This window comes from Canis lupus, chromosome 26 (genome assembly GCF_048164855.1).
Source record: "Canis lupus baileyi chromosome 26, mCanLup2.hap1, whole genome shotgun sequence".
NCBI classification, from domain to species: domain Eukaryota; kingdom Metazoa; phylum Chordata; class Mammalia; order Carnivora; family Canidae; genus Canis; species Canis lupus.
In genome coordinates this window covers 44,574,699-44,593,512 of record NC_132863.1, presented here as the reverse complement: position 1 = coordinate 44,593,512, position 18,814 = coordinate 44,574,699, and the positions used below count along the sequence as shown (strand labels likewise).

The following is an 18,814-nucleotide window of genomic DNA, read 5'->3' as shown; positions in this document are numbered from 1 at the left end:
GAAATCAAGGAAAGCCGAGGTGCTGGGGTGTGATGATTAATCTGAGAACACGCAGCTCGCAGAGGGGTGAGGGGTAAAGCCGCTCTACCGCCTGTGCGCAGACGGGGACACAGCAAGCCCAGATGCCGCACTTATCTGCTGAATGCTTGTGTCATGCCCAGCTCCGGGTTCCTTTGCCTTGTTCCCAAACACCCAATCAATGCTGTGAGCACAGGGATCAGGTGAGGGCTTGAGGCCAAACCACGCCACCTGCTCTCATCAGGGCAGCCCACCGTTGGCGCACTCCTCTGTATACAGAAGGCGCTCCATTAATGCTTGCACCATGGAACTCCGCTTGGCTTTCTCTCTATTCTCCTCCGTCGTGGATGACAGATGAGAAAAGCTCTGGCCAGGAAGTGTTGACTGACCAAAGTCCGTGAAATTGGCCTCAATGTAATGTGGAAGCTGAGCCCCCAGACCCAAACTTTTGTCCAACAAAAAGCACATTTGAAATTCTCCCACTCGGTTACACAGGACCTATCGTTTAAAGACACTCACTAGTGGCTTCTAGACAGTAACTGGTGGTTAACTCAGAAACCCAAACTGTGGTGCCACGTCACCCCGGGGTGACATCCTCTCTGCTCATACCTCCCATCCGGCTCCTTTCTGTTCCTCCACACCCCCTCCCCCAGCTCACTCCATCCTTAGGGACGATCCTGATGCCCCCCACCTCCCTTGGAGGCGATTCCGACCACAAGATGTTCCATCAGAGAGCTCCTTGCTTCTCGGCAGTTCGGATGAGAAAAACCAAGCAAATGAATTCATCTTTTCTACAAAAGTTTATTTTGCGATTTTTCCAAGAAGTGTCAGGGAAAACACTGAAATTACGTAAAGGCAAGTAACAGGAGTATATAAAAATAATTTAAACACACATATTAATAATAAAGCAACATTTCTTTCTAGCAACAACTAGGTCATCTTGCCCAAGATTTTTCCTAAGGTACTATATACACCTCAGATAACAAGAAGTACACACACACACACACACTCACACACCCATATATACAGCTCAAGTATTTTATCTGTGCATTCCGGCTAACTGATAGAGCTGAAGTGATAAGAATGGGAAAGCCTAACTGCCTAGTGTCCTCAGGATTGAACAAACGTGCATCGGGTAGTGAATTTTGGAGACCTGCTATGATTTCCCTTCCTGATCTCATAGTTACGAGCCTGGAATCTGCAGTCTGATCTGAAAAATGAAAGCATTTTTCATTTGAAAATGAATCGGCTCATCAGTGTGGTCATTACGGTGGGATAGGCGGCGTCCGCTCGGGACATCGTGCTCCCTCCTGCTCCCGGTACATCTCAAGGACTAGAAAAGGGGATGATTGGAAAGGTGACGCTCTCGGGTCTGATCACATCTGGCTGATTCTTTGCTTCAGGGCAAGGACCTCTCTCTCGATTTCGTAGGGGAGGTCGGTGTTAACCTGCTCGTCCAGGTACTTCTGGATGTCTTCTACCTCCTTCTCCCAGAACTCCTTGGAGATGTGGAAAAGCTCCTTCGTGTTGATCTCACCTAGGCCTTTCAGATTCAGGCCGCCGTCCTCAGGGACATAGCCTATGGGTGTGAGCTTGGCGCCCGCCTCCCCGTTGATGCGATTGAACATCCACTCCAGCACCCTGGAGTTCTCACCAAAGCCCGGCCAGAGGAACTTGCCTTCCTTGTCTTTCCGGAACCAGTTCACGTGGAAGATTTTGGGCAGCTTGGCTGCTGGGCGCTGGGCCATGCTGAGCCAATGAGCCAGGTATTTACCAAAGTTGTAGCCAAAGAAGGGCCGCATGGCAAAGGGGTCATGCATGATGACCTTGCCTATGGACAGAGGGGGGCGGGGGAATTGGGTTGGTAAGTGCTCTCATAGGATGATGTTGGTACCATATATCGTTGACATCAACCTGCTGGGTGTTGCACTGTGACACATGTATCTGCACATACAGATAGGCAGAGAGAGAGACAGAGACAGAGACAGAGAGTCACAGAGCACACCATCACCCTTTGTGACTTCAGATCCTCCATTTGATTTACCTTTGTGCTCCGCAGCTGCTGTGGCTTCTGATCGCATGGCCGCCCCCACAAAAACTCCATGCTGCCAGCTGAGAGCTTCGTAGACCAGAGGGACACCTGTAGCAGGAGAAAAGAATTGTCCCTTAAAGGCTTTGGTCCAGACCCGTTGGCTGCCGATGGCATCTCACAAAATGGAAAGACAGGGCAGGACGGTATCTTTCTAACTGAGCTAATTTTGTCCCCCTAAAGCAGAAGTGCGCAAAACTGTCGTCAGAGTTACATCACCAAGGCTGTGCCACAGAAAGGTAAACTGGATAAAGCTACGTTAGGTCAAGGATCCAGAAAGGGTCCAGGTGTCTTGCCAATTATCCGGGATTTTTGGAAACTGGAGCTCTTTGGCACCCTCTGACAAGGTCATGAAAAAGGAGAGATTCCAGGGATGTCCTCCGCTAGGCAACACACCCACGTCCCCAACCTGAACAAAGGAGAGGCTCACCAGTAGGTCGGCGGCCTCCAAAGATGATGCCCTCAATGGGCACCCCTTCCGGAGACTCCCAGGCAGGGTCGATGATGGGGCACTGGCTGGCAGGGGTGCAGAAGCGTGAGTTGGGATGGGCACAAGGTTCCCCTACAACAGCAAGAGAGGAGAGGCCCCTCAGCATCTGGCCCAAACAAGCAGCGCTTGCAGGCTAGAGCCCTGGGGCCTCCGGAGGGGGCTCACCATCCTGGGGGGTCCACTCCTTGTTCTTCCACGAAGTGATCCTGATGCCTGGGGCCAGTGCCTGGTCAATACCTTCCCAGTAAATGCCCCCATCACTGGTCTCGGCCACATTGGTGAAGATGGTGTTCTTCTGGATGGTCTTGATGGCGTTGGGGTTGGTCTTCACAGAGGTTCCAGGAGCCACACCAAAAAAGCCATTTTCTGGGTTGATAGCTCTTAAATTACCTGGAAGGTTTTAAAGCAGAGAAGTAGAAGTGAATGTCGAGCAAAACCCAGCAAATACTCTTAGCTCTGGCCAGTCTAATTTTTGCACCAAATTCTCAAGTCCTTTTTTTTTTCGCCCTCCTTCCTAAAAGAGATTTCTCTTGTCTCATCTGAGCATTATTTTCCACTTTGACACTTTTACAACCCTTTCTTCCTCGTCCGTTTTCCTCCAGTACTATTTTAACAAATTTATTGTGTCAACAAGCAGCAACATATGGCCCCATTTCAATCCAGATTCTATATTAAATTAAAGAATGCTTACAGAATACATATTCCTAAGGCTTTGCAAGATGTGAAATAACTAACTGAAAAATCCAAACACTGGATTTGGGAGGATTTGGCACGCCTTGAAAGCCAAAAGCTCACTTGGGTCCAATTCTTATTGTCAACAGTTAGGCCTAAAAGAGTTACCTTGTTGGTCAAACTTCATCCAGGCGATGTCATCGCCCACGCACTCTATTTTCCACCCGGGGAGGCTGGGGTTCATCATGGCCAGGTTGGTCTTCCCGCAGGCACTGGGAAAGGCTGCTGCAAAGTACTTCTTCTGGCCCTTGGGGTTGGTTATGCCCAGGATCTGTTGGGAACAAGATTCCTCCTTAATCTGTTCCTTCCTGTCCTCCTAGTGGTCAGTGGCTCAGTCTAGAAGAGTGCCCACCTCCCCCCAAAGAGAAGGTTCCCAAGATCTATGTCTTTTGGTAGCAAAAGGTACATTTTACATAATAAAGTCTAAAGGAGCTCTATTGGTTCTATTGCATTCAAAAGAGCATTAACAATCATTGGTGGAATTTCTAAATCTGTCCTCCCTGGTCAGGTCTTGCCTGATGTGAGATGCTCTTCCACACATGTTCGGACCTCCATGCTCCCACCTCCACATCCCACCGTGTGCGTGCAGAACTTCCTGGCCCCTTACCAGCATATGCTCTGCCAACCAGCCTTCTTCCTTAGCCAGCCGGCTGGCCATCCTGAGGGCAAAGCACTTCTTCCCGAGGAGCGAGTTCCCGCCGTACCCACTCCCGAAGGAGATGATTTCTCTGCGGTCGGGCAGGTGCGCGATGAGTGTCAGCTCTGGGTTACACGGCCAGTTGTTCACCAAAGGCTCTGCGCAGGAGGACACATCCGGGGTGAGTGGGCCCCGTCCCCACCTGGGGATCCCCAGAGCAAAGGCCCAGGGTTTAAGGCCAACCTGATTTGTTGTTCGAACTTCTGATTCTGAAATAATACACTTACTTTTTAAAGGCAAAGGACATCCCACAGAATGGAGGCACTTGACGAATTCCCCGTCACCCAGCGCTTCCAGGACAGATGTGCCCATCCGCGTCATGATGCGCATACTGGCCACCACGTAGGGCGAATCCGTCAGCTCGATGCCGATCTTTGACAGAGGCGAGCCCAGGGGCCCCATGCTGAATGGGATGACGTACATGGTGCGACCTGGGGGAGCCAGTCGGTGGGAACTGGTGAGAAATGACCCCACAACCACAGACCAGGTGAGCTGGTTCTCACAGTCCCCACTAGCAACATCAGGCCCTGGCTACCAGCACCACCACCCCCAATTTTGAAGACTGCACTGAAAAGTGAACAGAATGCCAAAATGAAAGAGTTTTCGTAAATGTGCCACTGGGTTCTGCTGAGCTATCCTCAATCTCAGAAGTGAGCTATACATTTTCAATCTGCTGCCAGTTTCATACATGAATTTAAAGCTATCTGAGGCCACAGGAGTGTTCAGTGCTGTCACAATTACCATTGGGAAGATATAATAATGAGAGGTTTGCCTTTGCCTCTATTTGATTTTTCCTAGTCAAACAAATGTCTCATTCACCTTTCATGCACCCTGGAAATCGGGCATTGAAAGCTTTCTCAAAGTCCTCCTCTGACATCCAGCGACCTAGTTGGCTGAGGCCTGTTTTGGGGATGGGCACAGTATCTCTTTGCTCTTGGGTAATGATGACTGTCTTGCTTTCAATTCTGGCCACATCCTTGGGGTCAGTGAGAGCCAACCAGCTGCAAAAATAAAAATTAAAAAAAAAATACACAAGTTAGGAATGGAGAGGGAAGTGCCACCATTGTGCATTGCATCTGTACCTTGGATTCCCTTCAGTCAAGCATCATGTAGGAATGGGCCAGTCCCATTCATTGTCGTGCTCTTTGCACACCTCGCTGATGCCGACCATACTGACAGTGCTCCGTGACTGTGGACAACCACACCAGCTGGGGCAAAGTCAAGGAGACATTTACTAGGCTATGAGCTTATCTTTTAGGACAGGGCAGGTCTGTCTGTCATTCTAATCAGGGATTTAGCTGGCAAAAAGTGTCTGTATGTACCATCTCATTGCAGACTTGAGTCACTCTATGAATATCATTAAATTGAAGTCTGTATGATTCCAGCCACTTCGTTAAGTGAAAAAGACTTAAGACTCTTAAAAAAAAAAAAAAAAAAAAAAAGGAGTCTACAACCCCCACCCCCCCCAGCCCCTGCTGGGTCTCCATCCACCTCTTGCCAGTAGCACTGCAGGAGCTGAGGGGAGGCTGTGAATGCTAGGGCTGGGCGCCGGCTTACCAGTTGTTGAGCTTCCGCAGCCTCTTGATCATGCCCTGTCCCTCCATGTGCTCCAGCAGCTGCTGGTTCTCCTCCTCGGAGCCATCACAGATGTGGATGTGCTCAGGCTGGCACAGCTTCACGCTGTTTTCCACGAATGTTCTCACCGCCTGGGGCAGGCTGTCTAGGGTGCCCTGGATGACTTTGGCTGAGAAGTTGAGGCCATTCTGGAGCTGAGGAGGCATTTCTGCAGGGTTGTGCTAAGGGCCACGGACACCAAGGCTTCCTGAAACAGAAAACACAGGCTCCTTGAACAAAATGACAGACACCCTCAAAGAAACTCCACATGCTTCTTTGGGTGACACATCACGAGACAGCCGAAGCTCTAAGGAGAAAAGGAAACGGGTTGGTGTTACCTCTGTAATTTTTAGAAACGTAAATTAAAAATCTCTACCTACTGTTCTTGTTTTGGGATGACCTCGATGAGAGATCCAAGGGTTTCTTTTCGCGGTTCTTCCTGCTAGTAGCCGTGCGTTCCCAGTGGGAAGGCCGTGCTCGCTGTTGGGTCGCAGAGCCTCCTGGTCTTAAATCCCATTGAGGAGAAAGGCCCCACCCCTCGGCTACACCCAGGGAGGCTCGTCTCTGACGTCAGGGGCAGGACTTTGGATCATGGCCACTGTCCATCATGCTTCTGGACGGGCTCACCACAATAAGCCCCAGGGAGATAATCATTGAACAGATAGTTGTTAATGAGTGCTGGGAGGCCTTTGTCCTTAGACCAGCCACAGCAAGTTCTTACACAACTTGTGATTGACTAAACTTTGACCCAGTTCACTGCTGATGTAAAACACTCCGTCCTTCCACTGACAGGCAGGTGGGATCCTGCAAGGCTGGCGGGAACACCTTCCGGACATCAAGGGTTATTGGCAGCACATTCTGTGTACCGATGGCTGCTGGCTGACAAAACACAGCAGTGGTGAGGTGTCACCACACAGCCAAGGCCTATAGGAAGGATGTGCCCAAATGTAAATAAACATTTGGCTCATTAGCAAAAGTCCAGACCTAACGGAGGGCTAATAACCTTACTGAGTCTCCCCTGTGTGCCCACCACCCCAAATATAAACTCTCCAAGGGCAAGAATCTCTGCCTGTCCTGTTATTTTTTGTCTGTACGGTTCCTAGCACACGGTAGGCACTGAATGCATGCAGGCCAAGTGGCTACTCCCAACTCCTGGTTGTAGAGTGATAGAGGGAAGATTGGAACATAAGCCACTGGGGATCTGGAGCACCTCACCATGCTGTCCCTTGTGAGGTGCCATTCTCTTTTCTGGAATTTCCATATATTCTCCAAGTAGTTCTGGGCTGGATGCAGCTACAAAAAGATGACTGCACACTTCTCAATGCCCTTGAGAGTCTGAGCGTCTGGGGAGGGGAGGGGGCTTGGTGGTTTTGCTAGATTACACTTGAGCAATGAGACCTTTATGCCAGCTGTAAAGAATTCGCTTTGCAAGCCATAAGAACTTCAGTCCAATTCAGTGAACTCTGGTGCTACTTGCTGGCATTTTGAGAGCACTGGGTGAGAAGTCAGGAGCTTGGGGCCAGGCTCCCACTCTTCACAGGGAACCCAACAGTGCAGTCAGTGGGCACCCTGTGCTTTGGAGGACGGTGGGTAGGGATTTGCCTGCCTCCCACGTGGGGTGTGCAGAGATAATTCTGTGACTGTGTCCTTAAGGAGCTATAGGAATACAAGGCTTTGGGAATGGCAATCTCAGACCAAGAATATCTGAAGGACTACCCCTTAAGCCTTGGTTCCCATTGTGACATTAGGTATACACACATCACCAACTTCCACCAAAATTGCCAACCTATTCCAATGTCTCATTTACCCAGATTTGTATTTTTTAATATTTTTATTTTATTTATTCATGAGATACACAGAGAGAGGGAGAAAGAGGCAGAGACACAGGCAGAGGGAGAAGCAGGCTCCATGCTGGGAGCCCGACGCGGGACTCGATCCCAGGACTCCAGGATCACACCCTGGGCCGAAGGCAGGCACTAAACCTCTGAGCCACCCAGGGATCCCCCCCAGATTTGTATTTAACCAATTGAATCTTTCAGTATAAACTGAGGTTTTCATTTAGTTTAAAATTATTTCCCATTTAGGTCCCCAGATTTCATTCTTAGTGGCGCTGCCAACCATATAAGTTTGTGTCATGTCGAAATTCAACTACGACGTAATGTTCAGTTGCTGAGGGACACTGTCTTAGCATCTGACACCAGTGAAATTAGCCATTCAAATGCACAGCAACACACACATTTATGCCAGTGCGGTCCATCTCACCAAATGGGTAGAGATTCCCATTTTGCTGATAAAACTGTGATAGGTTTCATTCCCTCGAAGAGCACATAGATTGAAAACAAAAATGAGAAACCAGAACTTATTTGTGGTTCTAAATGCTACCCATAAATTCAAGGTGTTTATGTTTGGAGTCTTCCTGGAGAGAAATAGCCAGCTCGATTAAAATGTAGGAACAGGAGGCTACCACTGCCCCCCGCCAATTGCTTAATTATTCACACTGACCCCAGGGAAGGCTGGCATTATTCCTTTGCAACTGTCCCTCAAAATAACATGAAAAGGCAAACATCAGGTTGCAGATTTACCTGAAAGTACTGAGTCCGTTGGAAAAGAGTGATGCAGACAGAAGCCAGGATGTTGAGGACACGCGGCAGAAGTATGGACAAAGTTCGCTTATCCCAGTGTTTTGTTTTTTAAAAATTTTATTTATTCACTTATTCACGAGAGACACACAGAGAGAGGCAGAGACATAGGTAAAGGGAGAAACAGGCTCCTCGCAGGGAGCCCGATGTGGGACTCGATCCTGGACCCCAGGATCACAACCTGAGCCAAAGGCAGGCCCTGAGCCACCCCGGCGTCCCTATCCCAGTGTTGATAGGGCCCAACGGGGACTGTGTAAATCATAATGGTAATGGTCTCCCAGTATGGGCTGCATTTGTCACTTCTGCAATAAATGCCATGGGGACCTCCTAACTTCTCGAGGCTGGCTTAAGATGCAAGACTGCTCCTCCTTTTAATACCATATACAAAGTTGAACCCAGACAAAATTGTTTTTGCTGAAAGAAGGAGAAGGAGGCAGTAGACACAGAAAAAAATAGTTTCCAACTCCAAAGTTAACGTCTTCACTTCTCCTTGTGAGGTTCCACGCACATTTGTTGCTGTTGAAGCTGCAGCCTGGCTGTCCTCAGGATCCGAGGAGGGAGGGAGCAGGACTCTGGAAAGCCTGTGTGGAGCAGGGAAGCTGAGAAGGCACCATGGAAACTGCACAGCAGTCTAGAATGGCCAAGACTCAAAAGGTGTGAGCAGGTGAGAGTGGGGGCAGGGAACAGCTGCCTTCCAGGTAAACAGTGGAAAGGAAGCCATGAACTTAGGTGGGATCTCAAAAAAGGTACTGAAGACAGTTTGATTGAGAGATATGTTGATGGTTTCTTGGTTTCCTGAGAACCAATTAAAAAAAAAAAAGTAGAAATTCCAAAGACCATCAACACCAGTGTGTGGACCTACTACAGAGTCAAGAGATGGTTTCCATGCTGTGCTCTGAGGGATTCAGGGGGATTCCACTGAGCCACTTCACAGCACAGTGGGGAAGGCCCAGTGAGACAGGTTCAGAGCCTTCTCACACACACATTCCTGACTTCATTTGTGGTATATCTTAGGCTTCCATTTTGGATCTTTGTTTAAATAAGGAATTGCACAGCCACAATGCATTGGGAATCCATCAATCACAACCCATTCCTTCCTTGGAGCTGTGAAACAGCTGAGACCCCGAGGGTGCAAACAAGACATTTTCTCGAGCTGAGGCTCTTAACTACAAGATCGTGACCTCCTCTCTCCACCCCACCAGTGATAGGGGTGCCCACAAAAATGCCCCTCAGTTCGGGCATCTGAACTCATAGGAAAGCCGGACCCTTTCTTGATAAAGGTGGAAAGGGACAGTTGTTTTACAGAAGGTGATAAGAAACTAGCTGTGTAAATCCCATATATCATCCTGGAGCTACAGGTATGTGCGCAAGCCAATCCAGGTCTCCACTGCCAGGATGCCACTCCATGGGCATGGACTGGCCCCGCCATGGAAGTTTCCAAACAGCAAGAAAACATGTTCAGCTGTGCAAGGATCTGCCATAGAATCATTTGCCAGGGCAATCCCAGTTGTGTTTGTTAAGGACAAATATTTATATGTTCTACATTTATGGGGTAATCCTAATATCTTTGCAGTCTGGAGGGTACTTTTACAGAGTTGAATGAGTTGAGTTTCTATTTTGGAGCTGTAGCATCGTGTAATTGAAAGGGTCCTTAAAATACTATGTTAATCTAGCTTAATGGGTAGGGGGTCTCCTTTGAGGGGGATGACAATGTCTTAGAACTAGACAGAGGTGCTGGTTGCGCCGCACTGTGAATGTACTAAACGCCACTGAATTGTACATTTTAAGATGGGTGGGTTTATGTTATGTGCATTTTACCCCAATTAAGAAACAAAAAAAGATTCTGTAGTACAATCTTTTATTTTGAAGATGTGGGAACAATGAATAGTTGTAGGGAGCAGGTGTACAGGGGAGGCTAATCAGAAACCTTCTCTAGGATACAGGCAGGTATCCACACCCTCCACCAGCCTGACCTAATCCTTTCTACTTCTCTCAATGGCCGTGCAATGTCTTAAGACCTTGATTGTGGGCTGAATGTGCACTCACCCAGCAGAGAGGACAATTTATATCATTTGGGAATCTTCCCTGGCAGGGAGAGGGGGTCTCGATTTTGTTTGCATATTCTTTCCACAGTGAAGAAATAAAAATGAATCTAGAAGTAAGACACTTTGCTCGGTGCATGTTAATAAAGCATGATTTTTGCTTCAAAGATGTGCACATGAGACGTGTTAAAATGAATGTTAATAATCAGGTGTTAGAACCTTTCTAGAGGGCTGGTTATCTCCTGTTTCAATCATTAGTGACCCATGGAAATAGTGACTCCATAAAATCTTGTTTATTTTCTTTGGAGATTTCTCTGTCAGGTTTATGGAGAGGCATAAAGGAGCTCTGGCCATGCAGAAATGATGCAGTTGGTGGACTCCAGCGTTACATGCCACATCCATCCCGTGAATGACTTCACCCTTCAGAGAGCAGTGTCACCTCTGTGGGATGCTGGCAGCTTATAGCGAGGCTGCGGCATTGGGCCATGACAAGAGGGTTGCCCTCAAAGTCAGGACAAGCAGATTCTAGAACTGCTCACGTTATGCACCCAGCCCTGCTCCCTAGCCGGGGCAATGTGACATAATGACACCATTTTGCCTAAGCCATTTGGGGTGGGGGGGCCTGTAGTTTGCAGCCAAACACACTCCTAAGTGAGACAAGGATCCCATACCCAGTCGGCACAGGACCCAGACTCAGGAACCCTGGGTTGATTCCAGTCCCAGATTCCCTGGAAACCTGACCCGATCCCACTCTCTTCACCTGCACAGGGTGGGGGTAGATAAGATACAAGCCAAGGCTGTTTTCGTCCATAAAGTCCTGCGGGTTTATCGCTGCTCACATCCACTGCACCATCGTGGCGGCTTTGGTGTCATAGTAGTTCTCTCTCGCCTGCCTTGGAAGACTGGAGGGCTTTATTGCCATTAGAATGTGAAGTCAGAGTCAGGGGCCGGGTGACGTAGGAGCACAACTATGTTGGGTGGGAAAAAGAGCTAATCAAGATGAGACAAAACAAAATTAAAAACTCACATTGGCCCCAAGTTTTTACAACCCTGCCTTAGCTCTTCCCCCATGCTGTAGATGGAGCGGACCCACATTGTGGCCCAAACCACCAATGTCCCACCATTCTCTTGTTCCAAAGCTTTGTTTGCATCAGACTTTTGGTGTTGAGAGTGCTAGAGGTGCGGCAAGGCCCCGGGGCCCTGTGTACTCTTGTGCATTCTCCAGAATGACCCACGTAAGAGCTCATTCTAGATGCCCCGAGGATACAGCTGGCCCCAGGCCCGGCCCTCAGCGTTCCCCAGACAGGTGGCTCATCCTCTACAATCTCAGTTTCCTCATTTCTAGACTGAGGTGGCCCTTCTGACTCCCCAGGGCCTTGATTTCAGGTCCCGCAGAGGAAGCCAGCCTATGTTCTGAGTTTGCAGCACGCAGAGTGAGAACAGGTTTGCCATGAAATACGGCTCCAAACACACTCACCGAGGAAAGACAGCCGCACCCGGCAAAGCACGGGGCAAAGAGAACTAATTGCATGGTTACCACAAAAACAATCCAACGCACTTATTTTGCAGCAAGAAAATGGATCCACTTTGCGACGCAGTTAACTCTATTGGAAATAATGGTAGTCCCTCTGGAACTGAACACCCCCCACCCCCCACCCCCACCCCCCCGTGCTCACTGATAACTATGCAAACTCTTCCCCTTGCCTATAATGTGGCGGCTCAGAACACAAATGCCTTTTCTAGTCCGTGCTGGGAATAACTCCTGAAACTCAGTAAATCTTAACACACTCTCAGCTTCTCACACGGGGTGGGGGTGGGGGTGGGGGGTAGGATTCATACCAGGGAGGCTCAAAGACACAGCCCCCTGGGGTGGGGGTCCAGCCAGCATGTCTCATCAGGAGCTTGGGAGCTTCTAACTTAGCCATGGAACCCTAAAGTCTTCCCACATTGAATTATATCAAAATTGAGGCCCCTCAGGACTGCCTGGAACAGAAGCAAAGCCCGACATCACACATGCAGAAAATCCAGTTGGTCTGAACAAGGACCACAGAGTCCGGTGGCAAAAGAAGCCTGCCCGGAGGCCCCCTTCCCCAAACTGGCTTGCATTGCTCTGAGGAGACAACCAAGTGAGATAAGTGGTGAAGGGGAAAAGAAATTTTTGTTTTTGTGTTTTAGATATTTAAAGTAAAAGCGTGATGGTTGGAGGCATGAGAAACCTGCTATGGGCACACGGAGTCCCAAGCCAACATGGGTGGGGACAATTCACGGTGTCAGGAGGTGGGTATCCAGGGAAGGAGCATGGGAAGCAGTGACTGGGGGCCCCCTCCATACCCTCATACGCAGGAGGCTCTGTGATTCTTTCATTTCCAACCAGGTTGGCTTCTGTCGTGCAGTTCTTCTGCTGAAAGCGGGCGAGATTATGCCCATTTTCTTTCCCTGCCTTGCGCAAAGAAGCTGTGAGGTAAGAGTCCTCTCTCGGAACCCTCGTCTGCCTTGTGCAGAGCTGGCACGGCCAGTGCCGGCGGGATCCAGGGCTGGACACGTCTCAGAGGCTGGCCTCAGCTGCCAAGCCCCATGGACCCACTCTGTTCCGGGCTGGGGAGCAGGGACGGGCTGGGCCTTCAGACCCCGACTTCTGTACAGAGGCGTATCAACCTCACCGAGCAATTGTTTCTATCTGGCCATTAAGGTCATCTGAAACAGGGACTGGCCCCACCCTCAGATCTGCAGATAGGGCCCACGGTGTCCTTAGGGGAGGCAGCGAAAGGTAGCCAAAGACACACACGCCACAGGCAAATACTTGCCTTTGTGTCTTGACCATGTGGCCCTAGTCAACTCATGCCCTCTCTTTGCTTGCTCAGGTCTCCCTGCTGTTAGCTGAGGACAATTACAGTGCTTGCTTCCTAGGGAAGTTTTGAGGATCAGATCTGGTAACTTGACAAGCCGAGGCTCAGAAGTGCTGGAAGGAAAAAAGCACCATTCTCTATGCGTGCAAATTCTTTTATTTGCTCGACCATTGAGTCCTATGGATTCATGCTAGGCACAGGAGGGAAGGGACAAAAAAAACAAAAGCAAAGTCCTCGACTTCTAGGCATCTGGGTTCTCCCTCCTTTCAACATCCTCCACACCTCAAACCACACCTGGCACGTAGTAGGTGCTCAGCAAACATGCACTAAGGAAGCCCTTCCCCCCCGCTGGGGAGACAGGTTCTGCAAACATTGGAGGCACCGACGACTAAGCACCGAGTGTGGTGTGCAGACAGTAAATACACCCAATCAATAAATGTACCCGCTCCCCAATAAATCCCTAACCATAGAGTAATGGCAGTATCACCTCGGGTTTCTATTTAACTTTTTCCATATGCCTTCCTGTCTACTCGTCTTCGCTCTCCTTTCCTTGAATCAGATTTATGTTATTATGTGTGTGGAATAACCGGCTCATTTTTCACTCCCGACGCTGCTGCTCCCCCACTCATCGGCTCCCCAGAGCACGTACCGCTTGGCCTTATTCGAAGCCACCCCGAACAGGCGTTGTTCTGAGCTGTGTTGTTTACTTTTCCGGAAGTCCCACGGTGCTTTCTCATAATTGCCAGCATCAAGAGCCGCAAGACGTACCCACATTCAATGAAATAGGTATGCTACGTAGCCCGAGCCGTCCTAAAAGTCCTGAGTTACGGCCGAATGGGCTCCTATTAGCAGGACGCGGGAGCTCATTGTGAATAGTGGTAAACACTTCTGGTGGGAGACGGGTCTTGACAGCTTTGATGAATGGCTCGAATCATTTTCCACCTGCCCGACTCATTCCAACCACAAGATGCTGAAAATACCCTTTTTCACTTGCCCTTTGCTAAGTGCTGAGGCACGAACAAAAGTCCATTCCCGAGCTGGGTACCTAATTTTTATTAATAATATCTTCACTCTATCAATCATTGTTAACTAACGGGAACATTTGAAGAAATTAATTTAAGCCTGGCGAGAGGAAACATGGCAGCTCATTACAAGTCCCCTCCCCGATGGATTCTGCAGCACTCACTGCATCACAAATACGCACAGTGACTCAGCCCGGCCCGACTTGACTTCCTCCCACAGAGGACACTTTCTCCTTCAGAGAGCCGCTTCCTCTACTAGGGGCTGCACCAAGGCTGCTTAATTAAGGCTTAACCTTAATCAACCTGCTAACACAGGTTTCTCCATACCCCACCTCATCCCCCAGGAGCGTGGCAGTGGCCGCAGCCCCTGGTGATGTGGGAGCCGAGCTGTGGGGTGGGGATGGTCTATGGGCGAAATTCAGCTGCCACGGTCTCAAGAATGCACTTGACACCAAGGTGAGCCATTTGCAAGGTGACCTCTACGTTCTTGCCCAAGGGGGAAGAGCAAAGGAATGGAAAGATCTGGATGCAGGGAAAGGCTCACCTCCAGGCACCCTAGCAGATTCCTCGGGGACCCTTCCCTGAGACCCGCCACACCAACCCAACCTGAACAGTGCCGACTGAAAAGCCTGATGTTCGTCTACCCAGATCTTGGGAATAAGACGATGGCCATGGAGCAGCCTTCTGGAGGATCCTGTTTGATATGGAAACCAAGGCGGAAAAAAATTATCAAATTTCCTTACCATCTACAGCCCAGTGACAAGTCCTTGAATCAGGCAGAGTGACCTTCCCTTAGGGACTCAACTGCCTTGTAGTCTAAGGCAATCTTAGCTCAACCCCCAGGATCCTGCGAGTCTACTTTAACACATAAAAATTCCTTTGGGAACTTCCTTTATCTCTACCCCTCCAAGATACATGTTGGCAATCATCCCCCAAGCATAGGACCCACTGATCTACATCTGAAGGGTCTCAGGACTGAGTTTTTCCTAACAATGGTCAGCGCCCTCAGGATCCTAGAAACCTTGCTTCCAAAATACCTGGGAGGCTTACGCTCCCCACAACCGCTTCCCAACTTGAAAGCATAGAAGGGGCCACTCCTCATCACCTCAGGACCCCAGGCCAGCTCTTTGTGCCCATGAGTCCTGTCCCTGTGTTTTAATCAAACCACCTTTTTGCACCACAGATGTCTCAAGAATTCTTTCTTGGCCGTCGGCCTCGAACCCTACCGTCTTTCCTACATCAATGTTTATTTCTGCCCAGCAAACTACAACCTCAGGATGAAAGTTCAAAGAGCTCCAGAAGCATACTGAGCATGGAGCATTTTTCAAAAAAAAAAAAAAAAAAAAATCGTGAGGCACCATCAGCCAGCGAGATTGGATTTTCAGTGAGCTGCCCTGTGGTGGTAAATGAAAAATTCAGGCGCTTTGGGTCAAAACACGTTTTTAAAATACGTGTGTTTGATGATTTATATCAAGTACCTCTGCGTTTAGACATTTCTGCATACGTTTTGGGATGTGTGGAGCCTATTCAAGCAGTCTTAAGGCTTTGTTTTTTTCTTTCAGGTGAAAATCCCAGGTGTCCTTCATGTTCCAATGAGTCTTCACAGCCTCCATTTGCAGAGAGACGGGAAGGAAATAATTGCATTCAGTAGGAGACCACATATAAAGTAGCTCATGTGAATTATTAATGATGAATTCTTTGGGAAAAAAAAAAACTTCTTGGACTTTCTTTGTTGTACTTTTAACAATTGAATGCGATGCTCGTCAGATGTCTTCTTGTAAGCTGTCACATTATTTAAATGAGGGCATGTCTGACATTTCCAGAGGAGCGTACTCAGTAAGTACTGGAAAGGGAATGGCCTCGCTTCTTTGATGGGCACCTCTTGGGCTTTTCAAAATAAAGGTTTTGAGCACTTTAATTTTGGAGCGACTTGCCAGAGTTCAACACAGAGTTAAAAGATTCTCAGGTACTTTGAAGACGATCAGCCAAGAAGTTTCGTGCTTCACTACAAACAGAACACTGCGCGAGTGACATTTGAAAAGCATCGATGGAAGGTAATGCCTGCTCAAAATACACTTAGAAACGCTTAGCTCTTCATTATTCTTTACGTATCTCATTATTCCAGGTATTGTCATGTCAAAAGAAGGTTGCGTGTGACATATGTTGTTCCTCGGGAAAAGAAAGTTCAAGGCTGGAGGTGAAACCTACCGCGGGAAGGGAGGCCTGAACAGCATCTCCGCAAGCACAGAGACCTCATGACCTCTGGCTGCAGGCATTTTCACCAAAAGCCACTTACTCGTTGCAGGCTCGCCCACCACGGCTCCACTGTACCTTCTGCGGTGCCTGGGACACTTGTTGCTACGTATGTGAGCTCACTGCGCAGGGCCAGGCACTGTGCTGGCTGATTTGAGAGGGGTGACAGGGGCGTGGGAAGGCGACAGGGCAACCAGAAGAATCCTGAACATTCTAGTCCATTGTTTCAGTGACCTGCTCCAGCTGCTGACCCCACCGTCGTCGTCGGTATCAGATTGCAGCCGGCCAGTTGGCTCAGTCCTTGGGAGCTGCAAGGGTCATCCCTTCAAACCCAGCTTCCCTTCTGTGTGGCAAACTTGGTCCCATTCTCGAGCAACCTTTGTTCGGACCTTGGGGACTTTGCAACTGTTATCACTTCTGCCTGGAGCACTGCACATGGCTTATGCGTGGTTGGGCCTCCTTGTCGGTCGGGGCTCAGCGCTTCCTGGCACCCACCAACACGCGGTCCCCTAATTGTGTTTCCTTCCTGGCACTGAGAACTGTGTGACATTTGCATCTTCATTTGTCTACCTGTTACATTGCCGAATCCCTGACATGCAAACTTGTTCTGGGCTCATCTCTTTGAAAACACAGCACTGTGCCATGAGTCACCTCGGGCATGAAAGCGTGAAGCAGAAGCGCACTTTGTATTAGTGATTCATTTGTGTTTTTGAAATTAAACAATAATTTCCCTTATGCTCTGTTCTTTTATATAACCGTGCTGGTAAAAACTCTCATGAGTCAGGAAGTGGGGGGGGGGGTTCCTTGAGTTCACCTTTTATCATAAGATGATCAGTCACCGCTCACCAGATGTCAGCTGAGCACCCCAAACGCACACTGTTTTAATAGGACCTTTTTCTGGTCATCATTAATTAATTTATTCATTTATTCATTAAAACTTTCAGGGTAATTTACCATCTGAAAAGAGAGATGACAGCAGAAGTATAGGTGTGTTATAGAAAGTCTACAGGATAAGAACTGAATGAGCCACTTTAGAAAATATTTTTAAGTTTTTCAATAGTCAAAGTTTAAAAATTAAGTGGGGGGGGGAAGAAAGCCAAGTTTTGGTGGTAAATGATAATGTGATAATATACAAGAAATGCAGTTACTTCATCATTTGCAGTAAAATAGTTATGATAATAGCATAGTATTATAAAAATAATAGGGTTATTATAAAATCATAGGGAATCTATCTTACCTTTTTTGCATTAAGATATAATAAAATTATACTCGGAAACAAATTATCCCTTCTATTATCCTCATGAAACATTAGCTTGGCCTGGGCAGTCCGTTGGAAACTTCCTTCATTCTGCCGTGAGTCTCCTTTAGTGGGGACCTGCCACAGAATTGCTCAGAGGTCCTGCTTGGGGGTAGAGAGGAATAAGTGAGGGGTCTGAGCTGGGTCCCGCAGACCCACCCTCTGAGGATGCTGGCCAAGAGGCTGGCAATAATTTTGAAGTCAGCATTCCTTTCTTCATTTGATCATGATCTTTGAGAACTGCAGAGAAACTTCGAGAAGGAGATTGAGTTCCTCCTCCATCAGCAGAGGCCACCGTGGCTGACGATGGCTGCACATCCCAGTGTGGGCCTGAGGGCAGGTTGACGGAGGAGCCCCAGTCTCTCCAGACCCACCCCCACTCTTGCCAGGACATGAGAGCTGAACTGCTCTGTGAACCCAACGCCCATCTGGACTGCAGGTCTTTGCCAGATCCACCCAGCTGGTTGGGCAGCGCCAGTGTTTGAGCGTACAGGGTTCTTTGTGCAACTTGTTTCCATGACGCACTGGGGCACGCTTTTTGCAAGGCATTATTTTGACCAAGAGCTTGATGAAGCCACTGTCCATGAAGGGAGGCCAGAGGCAACCAAATGCCAAGAAGGTAAAGTACTCAGAACGGCCCTGCCCATTTCCCTTTTGGTGACATGACAAATGAAATCAATGTTGTCCAAGGCTGGGGGGTCCATGAAAACCCCTCCCTGGGTCTGGAAACCATGCTCCATACCTCATGGGGAAAGGCAGGTCTAACGACTCATGCAGTGACTTCAGAAGGATGCCCAGCGGGGGAGCTGTCAGGGAGGCGAGAAGCACAGTCCCTGCTGTGTGAGCAAGCAAGCTGCCTCAGTGTCCTGGTCTGAAATAGAGGGATAAGAATAGTACCTACTGCCCAGGGCCCAGGCAGGAGGTCACCCATGGCAGCCAATGCCAGGTGTACAGAGGCCCTCCATCACGTTAGCATCTCTTTCCCAGTGGAGAAGCCAGGAGATCCAGCAAAACCTCAGACATCACCCTGGTCCTGCATCATGGACACCTGCAAACTGGCAAGTCCGGACTGTCC

General features: G+C 48.8%; 1 protein-coding gene and 1 long non-coding RNA gene across 3 annotated transcripts; both read right to left on the bottom strand.

Annotated features, from left to right (window-relative positions):
- Positions 1–799: 799 nt before the first annotated feature.
- On the bottom strand, positions 800–6,174 carry PCK1 (phosphoenolpyruvate carboxykinase 1). 2 transcript variants are annotated; one of them, XM_072801537.1, is made up of 10 exons: positions 6,017–6,174; positions 5,584–5,848; positions 4,846–5,027; positions 4,254–4,457; positions 3,937–4,124; positions 3,438–3,600; positions 2,763–2,987; positions 2,538–2,669; positions 2,063–2,158; positions 800–1,849 (listed from the first exon to the last, which is right to left on the bottom strand). In XM_072801537.1, exons 2-10 carry the CDS (start codon positions 5,805–5,807, stop codon positions 1,395–1,397), a joined length of 1,869 nt encoding a protein of 622 aa, XP_072657638.1. In that variant the 5' UTR covers positions 5,808–5,848; positions 6,017–6,174; the 3' UTR covers positions 800–1,394. The 2 variants fall into 2 exon arrangements, with proteins under 2 accessions (XP_072657638.1, XP_072657639.1); XM_072801538.1 differs by having other exon boundaries at positions 6,021–6,174.
- A 3,946-nt stretch (positions 6,175–10,120) lies between these two features.
- LOC140618689 (uncharacterized) lies at positions 10,121–17,251 on the bottom strand. The gene is made up of 2 exons (XR_012018756.1): positions 13,817–17,251; positions 10,121–11,289 (listed from the first exon to the last, which is right to left on the bottom strand). It is a non-coding gene; the product is annotated as an uncharacterized lncRNA (long non-coding RNA).
- Positions 17,252–18,814: the final 1,563 nt, after the last annotated feature.